Consider the following 19364-nt stretch of genomic DNA (forward strand, 5'->3'; position numbering starts at 1 on the left):
CAGGTCCTTCCAAAACTGTCCTCCTCTGTCATCCACGAGATTGATAGTATCCTGGGCAATAAACCCTACAGCAAAAAGGACTACAGGTCCTAAGCGGCGCCCGCCCGCCGGACAGTCTCCGTGCCCCTCCTAGTCCTGTCCACTCGCTTACGCCGCCCCGAAGCCAAGTGCAGAGTGTGGTTTGCATCCAAAGAAAACAGCACGCAAAGACGTCCTCGGGAGCCGAAGTCGCTGCAGACACCACCCACCGCTTCCCCGGCCGCACACGGGGCTGCTGCCGGGCCAGGCCCGCTGTCAGGGTCAGGGTGCCCGGCCACCCCTGGCACCTCTGCCCATCCAAGAAGGGACCACCCACTTCCTCCCAGCCATAGCCCTTCACAGGGCCTCTCCAAGCTGAGGCCAGGCCAAGCCTGGGAAGGGCAGGGGTAGCATTTCCTGGGGCCGCTCTGGTGTTCCTGGGCGCTGGGACAGGGCAAGGCCACCCCGTCACTCCCTTTCCAGGGGCCTCTGGTGCTTTCTGCTGGGCCTGGCCTCAGCTTGCCCTCCCATCCTTCACCAAGGGGAGCTGGCCCTTGACCTTCACCCCAACCCACCCCTACCCTCACTGACAGGGGCAGGGGACCCCAGGGTGTCTGGCTCTGTGGCACAGAAACCTCAAAATGTTTGGAGATCTGATCCCTGCCACGTGGGTGGAAAGGCCCAGGGTGCTGGGCACGGGTGCCCAGAGCGCTTCGGAGGGCACAGTGCAGTGGGTCCCTCTGTGCCAGGCACTCTTAGCTGGAGTGAGGATGCTGACTGCATGGTCGGCAGGTGGCAGCAGGCAGGGTCCGTGGCCATTAGGCCAAGTTCACCGCAGTTGGTGGAGCCTGTCCTCTGCCCAGTCACTGCCCTAGGCCTTGCTGCATGCCAGGCTGAGCCTGGGTCCCCCAGGAGGATCCCAGTAAGGGAGGGTGCCTGCACGTCTTCAACCACCGTGCCCCCCAACATAGGTAAAGCCCTGGGAATGTCTCCCTGGAGATGCAGCCACTGGGCTTCCCACACACACCCCTGTACCCTAGCCAGCAAGTGCAGGCAGGAAGGGCGGACAGCATGGACAGGAGGGTCCACCAGAGCTGGAGGACGGTGATGGCAGGAAGCCAGACCCCACGGAACCTGCCACACCCCACCCTAAGCCAGCGATGCCTGCAGCCTGAACAGCGAGCCCCCGGGGCCTGCACCCCTGCTCCTGGGTTGTCCTTGGGAGAAGCTGCTGTTCCAAGAAGGCCCTCCCCGCCCTTCGCCCAGGGCTTGCTGCCTAGTCCAGGCCCGAGTAGGGTCCCCAAAAGCCTCAAACGTCAGGGGAGAAGGGAAGAGAGGAGTCGAGGGGCATGACTTCCCAGCCCACCCCCGGGCCAGGCCTGGGCGTCTTCACCGAGACCTGCAACGGGCATCTGCAGATGCCGCCTGACAGTGTGGGGACAGGGCAGCATCCCTCCCAGCAGCGGCCAGGCTTGTGGCTACTCCCCGCCTGGCACCCGCTGCCAGTCCCCAGGACACGGCTGCCACTGTGCAGGGACTGAAGAGCCAGTTGGCCCACCTGCCACTGGCACAGATGGGGCTGGGCCCCTTGTCCGCACTGCCAGTCCCTGGCCCTGCTCACTGGAAGATGGATCAGGGCAGCCAATGGATCAGGGAAGTTGGTACTTCCCCCGGCCATGCCCAGCACAGCAGCACTCCTGGTGCCTGTGCATGCACCTGGCTCCCCAGGGTGGGGGTAGGCTCAGCCAAAGCCCAGGCACCTGTGCTCCTCAAAGCCCAGTTCCAGGTGTTCTGGCCCTGCCGCATCCTCCTTGACTAGGAGTTCTGCCTCCCCTGGCCTCAGTGCTGCCGGGCTGGGCGGGGAGAGACCAAGGGAGGTCCCGGAGAAGGGACGGAGACCAAGGGCAGAACATCAGGAAACAGGAGCTGTTCGTGGTCCTCAGGTGCCCAGCACTGGCCCGGGGTGAGCCAGCCCTTCCCTCCAACCCCAGGTGGACCCTCACACCTACCTGTGAGCCCTGCTGCCCGCCCCCCTCCAGCCAGCCCCTCCTGTGTCCCTGAAGCCCAGTCGCACTGGCCAGTCCCCCTGCAGGAGCACTCGGCACAGGCAGCCAGCAAGGTGGGGTCCCCACCATGTCTCATCACGCTCATGTTCAGGTCCAGCATCCCTAGGAGGGGCAGGGCCCTCCCACCTCTGTCTTCACCCAGTCATGTGGACATGCTCCCTCCACACCCCCTTTTTAATGACTGCAGCCCCTGCTAACTGCACCCCTACTAGGCAGAGAACTCCAGACCCCTCGAGCTTCCGCGCGCGACTCACACCGAGAGACCGCGACCACATCTGTGGAATGACACAATAAACCCAAGCCCGTCAGTCACTCGTCTTCCAGTGTCACTCCCAGTGCTGGCCTGGGAGGGAGAGGGGAGGCCCCGGAGACGGGACGAGAACCCCCTCCACAGGGACCTGCGGGCTGTGGCCAGGCGCAGGAAGGGGTGAAGGGCCTGAGAAGCAGCCCTGGAATCAAGCTAGCCAGACGTGGCCCATCGCTCCCACTAGGATACAGGGCTACCTCTGACACGGACCCCAGCTGCTGTACCCACTGCAGACCCCACCAACTGCTCTGCCCATGCTGACAGAGGCTGCGGTCTGGGGAGGACCATGTGCTATCGTCTTGGGGGGTGGCATGAGCAAAGGGGCACCACCCAGCACACCCTGGGGCTCCTCCCCTTTGCAGGACCTCAGCAGATGCAAGCAGCTTTAGGTGACACTTCCAACCTTTCTCCCCGAGTCCCTGAGGAGCTTGGAAAACCACTCGGATTCAGTCGTTTCCCAAAGGGTTTATTAAAACACAGAAAACCAAAACATACACACAGAGTACAAGGGAAGGGGGACCGGGTCAGCTGTGGTCGGTCTCGGGGGGCGCTCAGCTTGCAGGCTCTGTCCTGCCCCCGCAGGGGCCCCCTCCCTTCGCCTGCCTGGGGCCAGCTCAGCTCCCACCACACACAGAAGGACCCCTCCTTCCCTGTGTGCCGGCCGCAGCAGGGCAGGGGTCCGACCCCGGCAAGTTCAGGACACACACACGCACACCCAACAGGCCCTTCCTGGGTTATCGCACCTAAAAAAATACTTTGTTTAAAAAAAATCTGAAAATTAAAGGGTAAAAGAATCCAAGAACACAACACCACCAGTGCCCCTGGGCTGCTTTGTGCCACAACCTGTAAACTCGCAAGACATGAGCTGCTGCGGTCTGCCCAACAGAGCCTTGGAGAGAGTCCACCCAGCACTGACCGGGCCACCAGAGCAGTGAGGGCAGAGGGGACCATCAGTCTCCTGACCTGCCCGCCACAGCCTGGCACATAACCAAAGGCTCTGAAGGACCAACCCTTGGCCCACCCTACCAACTCTGCTGGCCTCCAGATGCCCAAAACTGGAGCAGGGCCGGCCTTAGTCAGCCCACAGGGTAGGTGACAAGCAGGAGTGCAGGCCTGCCCCCAGGAGCAGCTGCAGGTTTGGATAACCAAGCCCCTTCCACAGTTGGCACTCGGGCAACCTCCCCGAACCCACCAGGCTCCAGAAGAGACCTGCTTCTCGGCAGGTGTGGGTGAGGAGGGTTCAAGACAGACCCTCATCCCCTGGGGATCTTTCAAGACCTTCAGTCCAGAGAGGCTCTGCCCGAACCCCCACGGGCCCTGATCTGTGTGACTGCTTCACTGGAGTAGAGACCTGGGGCCTGCCAGCAGCGAAAACCAAACCCAGCTGACGATGTCCCAGTGTGGCACCACCCAGCCCCTGCCCCAACCGAGAAAGACACCCCCTAAGGGCCAATCCACCAGCACCCACTCCCCAGCCCTGGAGCTGCTCAGGCCTGGCCAGTGGGGTGCCTCCATCCCCACAGCCAGGGGCCAGGTGAGGCTGGGGAGGGCTGGGAGAGGGACGAGGGGACAAGCAGAAGAGCAGGGGCCAGCGGCCTTGGGTGCAGGCGAGGCAACTCAGGCCCCCACTCCACCTGCCACACACCGAGACCAGGGGTCAGAGGTCAGGGGGGTCACCCCGTGCGGCCAGAGCCAGGGGCTCTGCGTGGGGAGGCACTGAGCAGAGGACACAGCCCTAGCCTGAACCCACGCGGGGCAGCCCTCCACGTCCAGGGATTGTGGCCTGCAATGACAGGGGCTTTGGGGGGTCCAGCCCTCCAGGGTTCAGAGAAAGCACAGTCCAGACAACACCTAGGGCTCAGGGAGGCCAGGCGCTTGCCCGCAAGGCCCCTCTTCACAGAGACCCCACGTGTCCTCCACACCTTGCCCGGGCCCAGCTGACTCCTCACAGAGTCCCTTCCTCACACAGATTCTGCACCCAGAGACGCCCTCTGCCGGGAAGCTCCAGGCCAGGCTCAGCCACAGCAAAAGACAACCCCATGCGGGTCCAGGCCTGGCCACTCCCTGCCCCAGACCCAGTGTGTTCCCTGTGATTGGGCTGTGGGCTGCAGACGACAGACAGTGAGCAGATGGTCCCCAACTCCAGTGGCAGCAAACCAGGCAGGAAGCCCAGAAGACTTTGGTGGGCTGGAGTCTGCAGGGGCTGGGCATTGGGCCAACCCCCATGCCCCAAGCAGAGCCCTCCCCCCACTTACAGTGGAGCAGCTGTGGCTCTGCCTCCTCTGGCACCAAGCGCCACAACCTGGGTCTTCCGGGGGACTAAGTGTCCAGGAATGTGTCCCCGCAGCCCAGCACACCATGCCCAGGGTAGTCTGATGCCACCAGGACCCCTGATGCTACCCTCCTGTAGGGCTCCCAGCCAACAGTAGCCCCTGCCCATTGCCTCAGCCTCTCCTGCCCAGCTGGCCCCAGCCCTGCCTGGGACCTTCTGATTGGGTCTCTAGGGCAGACACCTGTAAGAGGTACCCCTCCCTGCCGACACGGCACACATCAGATGGATTCCAGCCCTGGCAGGACCTGGGCCCTGGGCGGGCAGGGGTCTGAGCAGAAAGGCAGCCACTCACTGGGGCACGGTGAGGGCTGTACGCTCCCACAGGCAGCCCAGGCACCCCCGGGAGCCTCCCAGAGGTCTGGAGCCCAAAGATTAGTGCATGTGCACCCAGGTGCCCGACGCCACCCACGTCACCCAACTTTCACCAAGACAAACGCGTTCAAGTCTTCAATAGCAAAGTGCAGAAGATGGACAAATAAATGAAACCTCCTCTGGGAAGTCGCTCTGGAAAAGGTGGCCAAGGGACGCGTCCAGCGTGGCTACAGGCATGGCATGGCGTGGAAGAACACTTGAACTGAAACGAGGTGGCTCCTCCAGGTTCCGGTCCCGCCAGGCCGGGCCCCGGGCTCCGTGTGACGGCCTTGCTCGGTGTCCCTTTGGGTCCCAAGGGGGCACGGGCTCCTAGAAAGGCGACTGCTGTTCTCTCCCATGGGGGTCGGGCGAGTGGCCCGGCAAGCGTGGCTGCAAAAGGCAGGTGAGTGGGCAGGCGGCCAGGTCCTCAGGCCCTCTGCTGGCCACCGCCCACCATGGGACTCTGGCCAGCCTGTGAACAGTACCAGAGCCTGACAGCACCCCAGGAGGTGGCACCCACGGTCCAGCCTGGCACTCCGCACACAGTGGAGCTCACAGGGACAGGCTGGAATGAGGGGATGGGGACCCGGGCTGCCAATCTCCTAGCCAGTGCCAATCCTGCCACCCTTAGCCATTTCCCAGCCCCGGGCAGGAGGCGTGTTGTGCCAGCAGCTGGTATGGCACTGAAAGCTGGAGGTGCTCCGGGCTGGTCACAGCAGGCCTAGACACCGCTGGGAGCACACCCAGTCCCCCGTGAGCACACATCACAGTCCCCAGCTGCAGGCTCCAGGGACAATGGCAGCTCCAAGGACCTGTACAGGGTGGGATGACAGAGGAGGGACGAGGCGGCAGGGGTGGGACAGTGGCAGCCTCACCTCGGCTGGAAAGGAGAGCGGCAACAGGGGGGCGTCATGGTCACGGCTAGATATCTGTGGGGAGAGAGGGGGGCCCAGCTGGCCTGGTGGTGCGGCAGCAGGCAGGCCAGGCCGGCGGGGGCCCCGTGGCACATGCTGCCCACGAGTGCACGGGCACCTACCAGTCACATAGGGCCCCAGGGGCATCTGGTTGTAGTTGACAATCCCTCCCGGTCCAGGGCCCCGGAAATTGGACCCAAAGTTGCTGTTGTACATCTGGGAGGAGCCGAAAGCGCCCTGGAGGCAAGGACGCAGCTTTGCAGGTGCGGTGCCACCCCCAAGGGCCTCCGCACCCCCGGCCCCAGGCTGGAGCTCACCTGCTGCATGGTGGGGTCGCCAGCGCGATTGGTCAGGCGGCTGAGGATACTCCGCTCAGACATCTGGAGGCGGGCGGCCACCGGGGGGATGCGGGACAGCATGGAGGGCAGGCGCGTCACATCGGCCTTCATGTCGCTCAGCAGCTCCTCCAGCTGGTTCAAGACTACAGGGCGGGCAGCGGTCAGCCTCGCAGCCCAGCACTACACCCAACTCCAGCTCACACACACCCGGAGGAAGCTGCCTCTGCTCCAGCAGCTGGGTGCCTGCCTCCCACGAGCAGACCACCTGGACTGCAGTCTCGGTTCTGGGTTCCGGGGCCAGGCAAACCCTGGCCAGCTGGCGTGGGCACCGGGGAGTGAACCAGCTGGTGACAACACTGTCCTCGCTCACTTTCCCTCTTCTTTACTCTCTCCCTCCCTCCCTCCCTCTCTCATTCTTTGTCTACCTCTACCTCTCAAATAAATACTTCCTGTGACAGCTCCCACTCTGCATAGGGCAGGCCACTCTGCACCCACCAGAAGCTGACACAAGTGCAGAGGAAGGGCAACAGGCATCAAGGGTCCCCCAGCACCCCTCCCAGGGGCCCCCTCTGAGCTGTGCCAGGCTCACATCCCCAGCCCAGCACAGTGGGCAGGGTGGGGTTCACAACTCCAGGCTGCCTGCACAGCAGACCACCCTGGTCTCCCAGCCCAGCCCTGGTGGACGCCCCTCCCAGCAGCCCCACTGAGAGACGCGTGAGAGCAGCAGTGTGCCAGGGAATGCGCATCTGGGCCAGCAAACCTGGACACAGGACATCAATCCCTGCAGACAAGGAGCTCGCCTCTCGGGGGTGTGGCCAGGGTGGACGAGAGAGCTCGCTGTCACCACTGTGTCACTGAGCCCCAGGCCGGGACCTGCTCTGAGCCGAGGCAGAACGGGCCCTCTGGGCTGGCATTCGTTGCCATCCCCTGCCACAGGAGACCGTGGCCGCAGCTCGTGGGGCCCGCTCACCCTTGTGCAGGACGGCGTTGGCAGGCTTGTTCCCGGCCAGGGACTCCTTGGACAGGTGCTGGTGGCTCTCAGCAAGGCACTCCACCTCGGCCAGGCGGGCGTTGAGGGCCATGGCTGGGTGGTTGGGGTCCTGGGTCATGTTGAGGTACGCGGCCCTGCGGAGTTGCTCCTCGATGACCAGGGCCTGCTCCAACAGCTGCAGGGGTCGGGAGGACAGCTGCATGTCAGGGACCTGGGTGGCACCTGCCGCTGCTCCAGGCCAAGGCCTCAGGCAGAGACGAGAGAGGCAGAATGAACCACCCCACCCCACCCCCTGCTAGCCACTCTCTTGCAAGCTTCCCCAGGTAGGCACCCCGCCGGCACAGGGACACCCAGCAGTCCCGGCCCAAGCCAGGATGCCATGGGTCTGTTTGTCAACTGACTCCTATCGCCACCGCTGAGGACAGCTCGGCCCAGAGAGAAGCAGCAGTGGTTCCTGCTGAAGCCCGTCCCACGGCCCACCCAGGCCCCCAGCTCCAGCAACCACTGACCTTGAACCTGCGGGCCAGGAACTTGTTTTTCATCTCCAGGTAGTTGCCCTTGTGGATCTCTGACTTGAAGGGCTCGTTGAGGATTGTGTAGCGTGGGTCATTCTGGATGTCCTGCCAGCGGGCGTAGCCGTGCCTGGGGGTGGGCAGCGTTAAGGGCAAATGCGGCTGCAGCAAAAGGGAACCCCCAAGGCCAGCTGCCAGGCTGTGTGTGCCCAGGCAAGTCATGGACCTCAGCTGCCAGACGGGTGTGAGGATGACAGCCACCGACGGAGGGCCCACAACTAAACGCCACGCCATCACTCCCATGACCCAGGGGTGGACACGGCCAGGCGCTCACCCTTTGAGTGTGGTCCGTCTGGACTAAGGGTGTCTTCGTGAGAAGAGGGACTACTACTGAGACAATGGCTGGGGCGGGGCAGGAGCCAGGTTGTAGGGAAAGCTGGGGTGGGGAAGAGCAGGGGCTGGTTCCCCTGGAGGCACTGGAGGGCTCCCCTGAGGTCCATGGAGGGCAGGCAAGGGCCTAACTGGCCCCACACACATGACCAAGGATACGTGACAATGCCCGCCAGTAGCCAGTAGTCATGGCGCCGGTGCCAGATGTCGTAGAGCTTGCCCGAGGACACGGCAGCTCGTTCTTCATTCTGCCACAGCGTGTGCAGCTCTGGGGAAGGGGCCAGGTGAGCAGAAGCCACTGACTCTTCCCATGACTGCCCCCTCAGCAGTCCCTGCTTCCAGCATCGCTCAGAAAAGGCTACACACTGGCCTCTGACCCACCAGTCACACTCCAGAATACAGGAGCCATCTGCCCAGCCTCTGGCGCCCACAGCGGGGCTGCGTCTCTCACCTCTGACCCACCAGCCACACTCCAGAATACAGGAGCCATCTGCCCAGCCTCTGGCGCCCACAGTGGGGCTGTCCTGTCTCACCTGTGAAGCCCCCGTCCGCGATGTTGAACATGAACTTGAACTTCCTGTTCTTGTCCTCCTTCTTCCCCTCCTCGTCTTCCTCTTTGTCACCGTTCTGCTGCATTTCACTCGGCTCCTTCTCCTCGGGCTTGGTGCCGGCTGTGGGGGAACAGGTCCCATGCACACTTCCACCAGAAGGCACTGCCTGGGGGCTCAGTCCATGCGGCGCTGGTACCCCAAAGCCCAGCAGGAAGCACAGCCCTGTCCCGGGGGGCTCCCCACAGAGCAGGACTGGACAAACCCACAGCCCTGCATCCCTGGCTTCCCCCACCACCACCAGTACAGCTCGTGTTCCAGCACAGCAGAGCTCCTGAAACTCTGAGCCAAAGACAAATATTCCAGAACGTTCTAGCACCTAGAGGTAGGCAAAAGCACCCCACTGAGCCCAAATCCTCCAGGAGACCAGCTCAATGGGACCAGAGGAGGAGTCAAGAGAGAGGGCCAGAAAGAGGCCACCGTGCTCCAAGTGGCCGGCCGTCCAGGCTCCCTTCTGCCTCTTCCAGTCAGGGCCTGGCGTCCAGGTGGCACTCTCAAAGGACCAAGGGACATGGGGCGAAGCAGGGGAAGTCACAGACCTGGCCTGAAGTCACTGTTGTCCCCCCTGCTGTGGAGCAGGCTCAGCTCCAGACTGTCCAGGGCTTTCTCCTTGTGGGGAAGGGCTTCCTCTGCAAGACAAGAGTGCCCACTCGTGGACTGAATGGGGTGGCCCCGTGGGGGGGTCTCCCAAGGGCAAATAGTGCCACCAGAGACTGCTCCTCTGTGAGACAGGGCCAGGGTACACCCTCCCCTGGAGCCCTCGGGCACCCTGCAAGCCTTCTCCTCCAAGGACAGCCAGAGGCCTGGAGGTCCCAGCTATGGCCAGCTGCCACTGTCACGGAGGTTGTGAACATGCAACTCCTCAAAGCAGCCAGCAATCTTGGGTAAGAGGCAACATGCCCAGGTGGCTCACACGGAGGCCAGGAACACAGGGGACTCGAAGCCAGCAAGGCACAGGTTGCCATCGGGTGGGCCCACACAGGGGCTGTTGGACTCCAAGAAAAGGCTTAGAGGGGTCCCAAACTCAGGGCTCCTGTCCCAACACCCTGGGAGGCCAGAAGGATCAAAACCAGGCTCCCACCCTCTACCCGCTGTAGCCTAACTCCTCTGCTCAAATCCCTAGGTCTCTGGCACCACGTGGGAGGCCAGGATGGAGCTCTGGGCCCCGGCTTCAGTCTGGCCTGGCCCTGGCTACCGGGGACGTTTGGAGAGCGAACCAGAGGATGTGGCATCTCTCGTTCTCTTTGAATCTTTCAGATAAATAAAGGGAATAAAGAATTTTTTAAATAAAGAATTGCAGCAAGTGGCAGGTAGAATGGACTAAAACATCGTTAAAGTTTTGTCATCAACCATGGACGAAGGTAACACCTGCAAGCCGGCCTGCCCATGTTGGAGAAGAGCCCTCCTATAAGGATAGAGTCAGAGCAGCCTGCGGCAGCCCGAGGAGAGCCAGGAGGACACCTTCCACCCCACCCCACCTCAAACCTCACTGCTACTTGAAAATACAGGGAGAGAAACGAATCTGGCATTGCCAGCAAGCAGTGTGCTCAGGAAGGATGCTGAACGGCACACAGGAAACCAGGGGAACGCCCAGAGGCGGGAGCCAGGATTCAAGCTATGCAAACCCAGCCCGGGGCCGCAGGACAGGAGCACCGCATGGAGCATCTGCAGCCTTCACGGCGCTGTGAGTCCAGAATAATGCCATCAACTCTGCAAACGGGGCGAGGGAAAGGACAGAGTGTGCTGAACCAAGAGATGGCAGCAGAGAACACCAACAAGGCAGCAACAGCTCATTCAAACATCACAGCTAAAACAGAACCTAGGTCTAGATCTGAAATAATGACCGTAGAAGAACAAGTAACACCATTTACAACTTGAGCAGGGCCCGACGCAGTAGCCTAGCCACTAAAGTCCTCTCTTTGCATGTGTTGGAATCCCATATGGACACTGGTTCATAATTCAGCGGCCCCATTTCCCATCCAGCTCCCTGTTTGTGGCCTGGGAAAGTAGTCAAGGACAGCTCAAAACCTTGGGACCCTGCACCTGCACGGGAGACCTGGAGGAAGCTCCTGGCTCCTGGCTTCAGATCGGCTCAGCTCTGGTCATTGTGGCCACTGGGGAGTGAATCGTCGGACGGAAGATCTTCCTCTCTGTCTCTCCTCCTTCTCTCTGTATATCTGACTTTGCAATAATAAATCTTAAAATTTAATAAATCTTTAAATTTTAATAAATTTAAAGATTTAAAGATTTCAAGGATTTAAATATTAAAATCAGTAAAATTTAATAAATCTTTGAAAAAAAGAAACACATATGTCAACAGGCTCGCTTCGGTCTTCCAGCCTCTAGAATGGAACTAGGGACAACAAAGTTAACAAAGTTTTACCAGCAAAAGAGAAGCAGAAGGGGGTGGTGTTGTGGTGCGGTTAAGCCACCATCTCAACCCCTTTTAGAGTGCTGGTTCAAGTCCCTGCTGCTGCACTTCCAATCCAGCTCCCTACTTCCTGCCTGGCAACACACAGGAAGGTGACCCAAGGGGCGCTTGGGTCCCCGCACCCACATGGGATGTCTGGATGAAGCTCCTGGCTCCTGGCTTCAGCTGGGCCCAGCCCATGCAGCCATATGGGGAGTGAACCAGCAGATGGAAGATCTCGCTCCCTCTCTTGCTCTTTCTCCCTCTCTGTGGAACTCTTTCAAGTCGATCAAGAAGTTTTTTTTTTTTAATGAACAAAGCATCTGAAGAGAAGTTTCTCTAACCAGTGTGCACCCAAAGGTACTTGAGAAGGTGTGCGCCATCACTGAGAGCAAAGGAGACGCACCACTCCCCTGAGACAGACCCGAGCAGCCGCGGGGGACGGCAGGCACGCGGGAACAGAAACCTCCTGCGGGGCGGTGTGCGGCTCACTGCTCAGGGACCGCTTCTGCCTGGTTCTCCCAGCCGTCCCTGGTGCAGACCCAAAAAAACCACAACCACAGCTGTTCATGGTAGATCCACACACTGGAATAACATTTAGCCATACAAAGAACTAATACCGCTGCCTGAGGCACCAGATTGCCATACGCACAGGGGTTCAAGCCCCAGCTGCTCCACTTTCCATCCTGCTCCCTGCTCATGTGCCTGGGAAAGCAACAGAGGATGGCCCGTGTGCTTGGGCTCCTGAACCACATGGGAGACCTGGAAGAGGCTCCTGGCTCCTGGCTGCACCCTGGCACACTGCTGGCGGTTGCAGCTGTTTAGGGAGTGAACCAGTAAAATGAATCTTTTCATTAGAAAGAAATAATACAGTGTCCAACTTCGGTAAACAGGAAGCGTGGCACATGAGAAAGTACCCTTTGGTTCCGCCCAGACCAACCCCGAGAAACAGGAAGTGGATCAGTGAGCAGGAGGGAGGCAGGGATGGCAGCGGGTGGCAACAACCGCAGCACTCGGAACTCAGAGGCTCCTGCTGAGTGACTGCGTCCTGGTAAGCCGGCCACACTTCGCAGTCAGGGACAGGGAGGGCTGGGGCAGCCGGACGTTACAGAGACAGGCTCGGTGAACCAAATCGGGCAAAATGAACTGCAAATCACAGAGCATTGTGTTAAACACATGCCATGTGGGTGCCAGCTGTCCCGTGTCCAACCCGGATGCCTGCTCGCGTGTCTGGAAAGGCAGCCAGGCCCCGCACTCATGTGGGAGACCCAAGTTCCTGGCTCTGGCCTGGCCCTATCCTGACTGCTGTGACCATATGCAGAATGACCCAGCAGAGGGGAGATTCTCTCTGTCTCTCTCCCTCTCTCTCGTCTCTGTGCCTTTCAAGTGAAATAAATCCTTGTTTTTTAAAGCATCAGAAAGGATAAGAGAATCCTTATGGCAGAAACCAATGTCACCACAAACGGCAAACCTGGACAGATAGCATCAAACAACACAGCCGCCAGTGGCTAAGGAGCGGGGCCCGGCCGGCCCTCCGAGGAGAGGAACTCGCAATCAGAAGGGATCCGAACCCCAATCTGTCAGAAACGGAAGGAGGCAGAGCCAGCACCAAGTCCAGGCCACTGGACGGGGCCATGCAGGCGTCGAGGCACTCACACCAGCCATCAGAGCCGACACACAGCACAGATGAAACCTGACCACGGCAAGCCAGTACGCAGGTATGTCACCCTGGTCCCTTGTGAGGAGATGCACGCAGGTCCACACTGCGGGACTCGAGCCCTGGCCTGCCCTCCTGCGCCCGGGGCCTGCTGCACCATGTCTCCCATCCAGCCGGCCCACCCTTTCTGACCAGAGCTGCTGGGGCTGGGGCCGGGGCCAGCGCCCACGTGAGGACCCGCACCTCGGGCAGCCCCTACCTTTTGGCAGCTGCTCCGGGGAGGGCTGGGCCTTGTCTGTCTCCTCCGGCCGCTCCTCCCAGGCTCTCTCCTTGCTGTCCTCGCTCTCCAGGGCAGTCGGCAGCACCTGGGGAGGACAGGCTGGGGAGCTACAGGTCTGGCAATGGAAAGCAAGGGGCCACGCACGGGGCTGGAGACCCCTGCCCCAGCTCCATCCCAGTCCTGGCCTGCTCCCAGAGAGGGGACTATGAAACCCGGCAGGCAGACAGGGGTGGGCAGGCCCCAGCCCCCAGCCCCCATCTATACCTGGGTTTCCAGGGCCTTCTTTGGCTCCTGTGTCCCCAGCTCCTTCTCGTCCATGTACCCTGGCTGGGCATCCACTTTGTCTGAAAGACCCAGGAAAGAGGTGAGACAGAGAGCCCACGGCAGACGGGCACATGGGAGGACACCCAATGTCACAGCCTGGGGGAGTCACACACTGACACCCAGCACCCGGCCACGGGCTGCAGGCTGCAGGGCCTGGTGTGGTGGCACAGCCAGGGAAGCCACCATCCCCGGTCAGAGTGCTGGTTCCAGCTCCAGCTGCCCTGTGCCCGTCCAGCTCTCTGCCACCACGCCTGAGAAGGCACCACGCCCTCCCGGGCGGGAGACCCGGCCCAGACGGCACAGTGTGGCCATCTGGGAGGTGAACAGTGATGAAAGCTCTCTCCCTCTCTTTATGTCATTCTGCTACTGAGTAGATGGAAACCATCACTTTCCATAAAAACAGCACAAATGTCGCTGGGGTCTGACATGGGAACCCCACACAGCCCTGGCAGGAACAAGACAGGGCAAGGCCCCGGCTCTTCGCACGGTTACAGAGTTGCCACAGGGCCCGGAGCTTCCACTTCCAGATCAGCATCCGAGAGAACTGGGAAGAGAACCACACAGACGCACGAGAAGCGTTTACCCAAACCCGAAATGAGCCAGGTGTGACCGCGGAGGAAGGGCAGACCAAACAGCACAGAAGAGCAGGGCACGACTCGGCCCGTAGGCAGGACGCCGCCCCGGCGCCTGCTGCAGCAAGGGTACGCCCAGCACACAGGACTCAGAGACAGATGACAGGCTCTGCCACCAGCCATAGGGTCCACCTGTGGGCAGTGCCCACACTGGGCAAGCCCATTGGGACCGACAGCTCCCGGACCTCAAGCTGCTTTGCAGGAAGATGAACACTCAACAGTGGGTGTGGCTCCACCAACAACAATGTGCTAGAAACCATGGGGCAACACATCCTAGGGGAAGCCACTCTCACCGCTTAGAACCTGAAGTTCAAGCTGTCGTGAAAAACACCTACTTCCTCCACAGAAGCCCTTGGAAGAACGGAGAGGACCAAGGGCCCCCACGGCCCCCTGTGACCGAGGGACCAACCCGCACCCCCCACACACTGAGCCACACCCCAGACCTGGCAGGCCGAGTGAGACTGGCGGAAGGTGGGCGGGGCTGGCGGGCACTGGCGTGTTGGGGTCAGAGATGACCTCGTTTGGCTTCTTGCTCTCGGGCCCTTCGGGGACCAGGTCAGGAGTGCTGTACTGTCCGTTCACGTGCTCGAACTCCTGGACCTGGCGGGCAGCCGTGGGGAATGACGGTCAGCACCAAGGGTCCTTGGGGTGTCCCAGGCTTGAGGTGGGCTAGACCTCACACACCCCGACAGCAAATTCCCCGAACACCAGATCCCACCGTCTCCTGTGCCCCATGACCCAACATGCCAGCCTCCTCTCCCTGCCCAGGGGGCTGTGGGGCCTGAGGCAGGCACCTGCCCCCCATGGTGGCACAGGGCCTCGGGGCACCCGGAGCGGAGCTTTGTCACCCACCTTCTTCCTAACTAATGACATGACCCCGATGCGCGTGAGCACGTGCTGCCTGGACAGGCCTTCCCGGGGCACGCCGTCCGCGAAGGTCTCTGCGCCGTCCGCCCCCGGCTCACACAGGTGCCGCATGAAGAGGGACACATAGGCTCTGGGGTGGGGGGCCAGCAAGGGTCCTCAGAGGGCCGCAGGACCTCCAGGGGGACCTCCTGGCTGGAACCATCCTCCGTCACCTGCCCCCCCAACCACACCTGTTCGGTCAGACCCCTGGGAAAGGAGAAAAGGGACCCTCCGAGGCCAGCCTTCCAGGGGCTGCCACACAAGTGAGCTCCACGTCTCTGCCCCACCCCCAGCAGGACCAAAGACACCAGCTGGCAGGGATTCCTGCAAAGGTGCCCCTCTCCAGGCCCTGCCCACGACTGGGCCACGCCCCCAGTCCCCTTACCTGAACTCCTTCTCACTCTTGCCCCGCAGGTCCCGCACCAGCCAGTGGGAGTTGAAGGCGTCCTGTGGGGGCATGCCCCAGCGCATGATGGCATTCAGAAAGGCCTTGCGCTGCCGGGCGTTGAAGCCCAGCACCTGGACGGGGAAGAGAGCGGGTGCCAGGCTCCATCAGATTGACTGGGAGCGAGATTTGGGGCGGGAGTGAGAGGGAGCAGGAAGCTGGGAGGCAGCCAGGCCTCCACCTGCAGCAGGACCCACAGAGGGGACTCCAGGCCGGGGTCCGGCCCAGCCCCACTTGTACGTCGCCAACAACCGCCACCCCCCACCCAGCCTAGGCCCCAGCCGCGCCCACCCAGCCTAGGCCCCAGCCGCTGCCCCACCCCCAGCAGTGGGGGAAAGCGGGGCTGAGAGAGAAGGGGTGCAGGCAGCCCCACCTCAATGTTGCCGCCAACTCGAGCCAGCAGAGGGGGCAGAGGTTTGTCCCTGTCGCTCTTCAGCTGCCTCCTGGACTGTCGCCGGCCACCTAGGGGCAGCCCAGCCAACCCTCAGATGGGGACTGAAGCCTGCCCTGCCCCACCCCACCCCATCCTCTCACAGGCACCCCCAGAGGGGTCAGGGCCCCCCTTGGCTCCCAAGCCACTCACCCTGCCCCTCGGGCCTCTCCTCGAAGTCCTCATCCTCATCCTCGGAGCCGATGGAATACTCCGACTGGTTGTCTGAGAGCTCATCCTGCCACTCTGCCGGGCACAGGGACATGGCGCAAGCCATGTGAGCAGAAGCCCACCCGAGCCCTCGCACACTCAGGGCCACACCCCGAGGGGACAGCCACGATCATGGCAGCAGCGGCCACCAGGGCCATCCAGGGAGCCCAGCCCACCCACTTCATGCCCACTCCCCAGGCTCGGGCCGATGCGGCCTGGGGCGCCCCAGCACGCACCCTGGTCCTCCTGGGAGGCGTCGTTGTAGTTGACCTGCTTGCGAATCCGCTTGCCCTTGCCCAGGTTGCGTGCCAGGTCCTCCTGCTGCTGCTCGTAGTGGTGCCGCAGCAGCTTCTCCCAGTAGTCGGGGTCCACGTTCTCCTCCTGCTTGATGACCTCCCGCTCCACCTCCTCCTGGGGACGCACAGGGCGCAGCGTGAGGCCCCGGGAGCTGCCCGCTCGCCCTGCCAGCCCTCCTCACCCTCTGAGGAGGCCTGGCTCCTCCCAGACGCCTTCCCTGACTGCTCCCTGGCTCTGTCCGCCTTGCAGGTTCACTCCACATGTATTTCCTGACTGTGCAAGCCCTGTGGGTCCCAGGGCTGAGCGAGGCCCACCCCCAATCTTGGACCACCCCCGGGGACCAGGTGCTCCCAAGTTCACAGGAAGTGAGGGGAGGCGGGCAACCATGGGGTTTGCAGAGGGGCAGAGAGAAGACACGGTGGGCACGTTTGGGAGCAGATGGGAGGAGGGCAAGCAGGGCGGCTGGGGTCCCTGCTACAGTGCTGGGCAGGACCTGGATCAAGGCCCCCGAGGCGCAGGGCCCTCTGCACTCCAGGCATGCGATGGACAGCAGGGTGACCCTAAGAGCTGTACCCCCTGGCATGGCATCTCTCCTTTCGTTTCTGGTATGCGCCCTACCAGGAGACACCCCCATCTGGAAGGGGCAGGTGGAGCAAGTCGGGGTGGGGAGCTTCAGCAGAGGCAGGTCTGAGCCCTGGGGGTGGGGCTGAGCTGTGGGGCAGGGGGTCCTTACCACTCCGTCCTCCTCACGTACGACATACTGGGCCACCTTGAAGGAGCTCAGGTACTCGTTCATGTTCTGTAGCTCCGTGTCATCAGTGGCGTCCTGGTTGCGGTCCAGCAGCTTGGAGATGGCGGCGTCGTCATAGTGGATCACACTGCTGTCCTCCACGTCCTTGTTGTCACCTGTGGCAGGCAGCCAGGGCACTGGCAGGCAGAGAGCTGCCCGGGCCCAGCCCCTCCCCATCCCCAGAGCACAATCCCTCACCCCTGCCCAGCAGAAGGGGCTGTGGGGAGCCCCTTCCCCCCCACAAACAGCACTTGCACCAAGAGCGGGAGCTGGCTCGGCGGGGCCTACCTGGGGGGGTACTGCCATGTTTCTTCTTAGCGCCTGCGGCCAGGGCCCCCCCTTTGGAGGACTGGACCTCAGGGACGGGTGTGGCAGGCCTCTGGCCCTGAGACATCATACCTGCAGAGCATAGGCAGGGCTGGGACTGGAGCTCAGGGCAGCCGGAACCTCCCCGGCCGGGGCCCCTGCAGGCTTGGAGGGGCTCGGGGCAGGGCAGCCCCCACCACTCCCCGGGGAACAGACGCCCACCCTCCACGTCGTCCTTGAAGAGCTCCTCGGTGCCGAACTTGAGGATGTCGTCCAGCTCCTGTTTGGTCATGGAGCCCGACTTGGAGCCGAGGCCGGGCCGCACCACCAGGTGCGTGAGCATCATCTTGCGTTTGGCCACCTGCGTGATGCGCTCCTCCACAGAGGCCCGCGTCACAAAGCGGTAGATCATCACCTTCTTGTTTTGCCCGATGCGGTGGGCACGGCTGAAGGCCTGCAGGTGGGTAAGAGGTGGCTGCAGGTCAGCAGCTGGGTTGCAACCAGGGCAAGGGCACGGTGGAGGTTGGGGGACCCCAACCAGGGCAGATGCTACAGTGGGGGTGGGCCAGGGAACCCTAAGGGATCCTGGCCATGCAGCTGTGCAGCAGGCTGCATGAACACACCGGCAGGGGCATGGCTGGGTGCCCGTGTGCTGGCACTGCTGAGCCCATTCCCTGAACCTGGGACCTCACATGGGCAGCGTGCCAGCTCCGGCCTGATGTGGAAATGTGGAACCAGGTGTGATCAGGAGTGACCAGGAGACCCCAGGGCCAGTTGGACGGAACTGAGGTCACGTGGGGCCCCAATGGCGCAGGTCATGACATACAGGGCCGTGTGCCCAGCAAAGCAGCCAACAGGACCCTGTGCTGGAATGGGCAGGCACCTTACAGAGGACTGCACTGGGCCCCGGGAGCCTGTGGCTGTAGGTGACTGCACACCTGAATTTACTAGGCACAGGGTGTGCTAACACTGTGTGTCGTCCCCGCCCAGAAAGGCGCCAGGGCACTGGGAGGATCCGCTCCCCCAGCCACAGCCCCCACCCTCTCTCCCTTCCCGCTGTATCAGCCCTACCTCCACCCCCAAGTGCTACTGTCCCCTCTGAGTTCCGGGATGCCCTCGCCCTGCCTCCCTCCTGGCCATGGACTGCTGTGTCCCTGGGCACCTGCCCTCCCTGGGCCTGGACACGGTGAAGGAGCTGGGGGGGATAGGACAGCACCTCCACTTACTTCCCAGGCCCCACAGAACAGGGCTGGAGGCTCGTGGGGCAGGGCAGGGGTTGGGGGCTCGTGGGGCAGGGCAGGGGCTGGGGGCTCCTGGGCAGGGCAGGGGCTGGGGGCTTGTGGGGCAGGGCAGGGGCTGGGGGCTCGTGGGCAGGGCAGGGGCTGGGGGCTCCTGGGCAGGGCAGGGGAAGGGCGGGGGCGGGGCGGGGGCAGGGAGGGGGCAGGGCGGGGGCTGGGCGGGGCATGGAGGGGGCTGGGCGGGGGCAGGGCGGGGGCTGGGGGCTCCTGGGCAGGGCAGGGGCAGGGCGGGGGCGGGGCGGGGCGGGGGCAGCAAAGGCCCACACACCTGGATGTCATTGTGCGGGTTCCAGTCCGAGTCATAGATGATGACCGTGTCAGCTGTGGCCAGGTTGATGCCCAAGCCGCCCGCACGGGTGGACAGGAGGAAGCAGAACTGCTGGGCGCCGGGTGCTGAGGAAGACAGGTTGGGTGAGTAGGGGGCACGCCTGGGCCGGCAGACAGCTGCAGGCGGGACAGCAAGTGCAGTGAGAAGGCCCTGCCAGGCAGGCGGGACAGGTGGGACGCTGCACAGCCCGCCACCGCAGGTGCACTCAGGAGGCCCCTTGAGCA

General features: G+C 62.6%; 2 protein-coding genes across 7 annotated transcripts in view; one reads left to right on the forward strand and one right to left on the reverse strand.

The window, feature by feature from the left end:
* KCNAB2 (potassium voltage-gated channel subfamily A regulatory beta subunit 2) overlaps positions 1-805 on the forward strand; it is a 67975-nt gene extending 67170 nt beyond the window's left edge. For all 6 annotated transcript variants that reach the window (XM_058674492.1, XM_058674506.1, XM_058674501.1 and 3 more), the window contains one exon: positions 4-805. In XM_058674492.1, the coding sequence (XP_058530475.1) occupies positions 4-93 (90 nt within the window). In that variant the 3' untranslated portion in view covers positions 94-805. The remainder of the gene's footprint in view (positions 1-3) is intronic.
* Positions 806-5995: 5190 nt separating this feature from the next.
* Positions 5996-19364, reverse strand: part of CHD5 (chromodomain helicase DNA binding protein 5) — a 43896-nt gene continuing 30527 nt past the window's right edge. The window contains exons 22-41 of the mRNA XM_058661005.1: positions 19081-19205; positions 17737-17968; positions 17497-17607; positions 17152-17324; positions 16358-16532; positions 16065-16157; positions 15855-15943; positions 15422-15555; positions 14983-15127; positions 14574-14730; positions 13439-13518; positions 13154-13259; positions 9367-9456; positions 8753-8890; positions 8379-8487; positions 7827-7959; positions 7297-7492; positions 6306-6469; positions 6111-6225; positions 5996-6003 (exon numbers count right to left, since the gene is read on the reverse strand). Of these exons, the coding sequence (XP_058516988.1) occupies positions 5996-6003; positions 6111-6225; positions 6306-6469; positions 7297-7492; positions 7827-7959; positions 8379-8487; positions 8753-8890; positions 9367-9456; positions 13154-13259; positions 13439-13518; positions 14574-14730; positions 14983-15127; positions 15422-15555; positions 15855-15943; positions 16065-16157; positions 16358-16532; positions 17152-17324; positions 17497-17607; positions 17737-17968; positions 19081-19205 (2573 nt within the window). The remainder of the gene's footprint in view (positions 6004-6110; positions 6226-6305; positions 6470-7296; positions 7493-7826; positions 7960-8378; positions 8488-8752; positions 8891-9366; positions 9457-13153; positions 13260-13438; positions 13519-14573; positions 14731-14982; positions 15128-15421; positions 15556-15854; positions 15944-16064; positions 16158-16357; positions 16533-17151; positions 17325-17496; positions 17608-17736; positions 17969-19080; positions 19206-19364) is intronic.

The sequence above is a fragment of the Ochotona princeps genome, chromosome 2, assembly GCF_030435755.1.
Source record: "Ochotona princeps isolate mOchPri1 chromosome 2, mOchPri1.hap1, whole genome shotgun sequence".
In the NCBI taxonomy this organism is placed as follows: Eukaryota; Metazoa; Chordata; class Mammalia; order Lagomorpha; family Ochotonidae; genus Ochotona; species Ochotona princeps.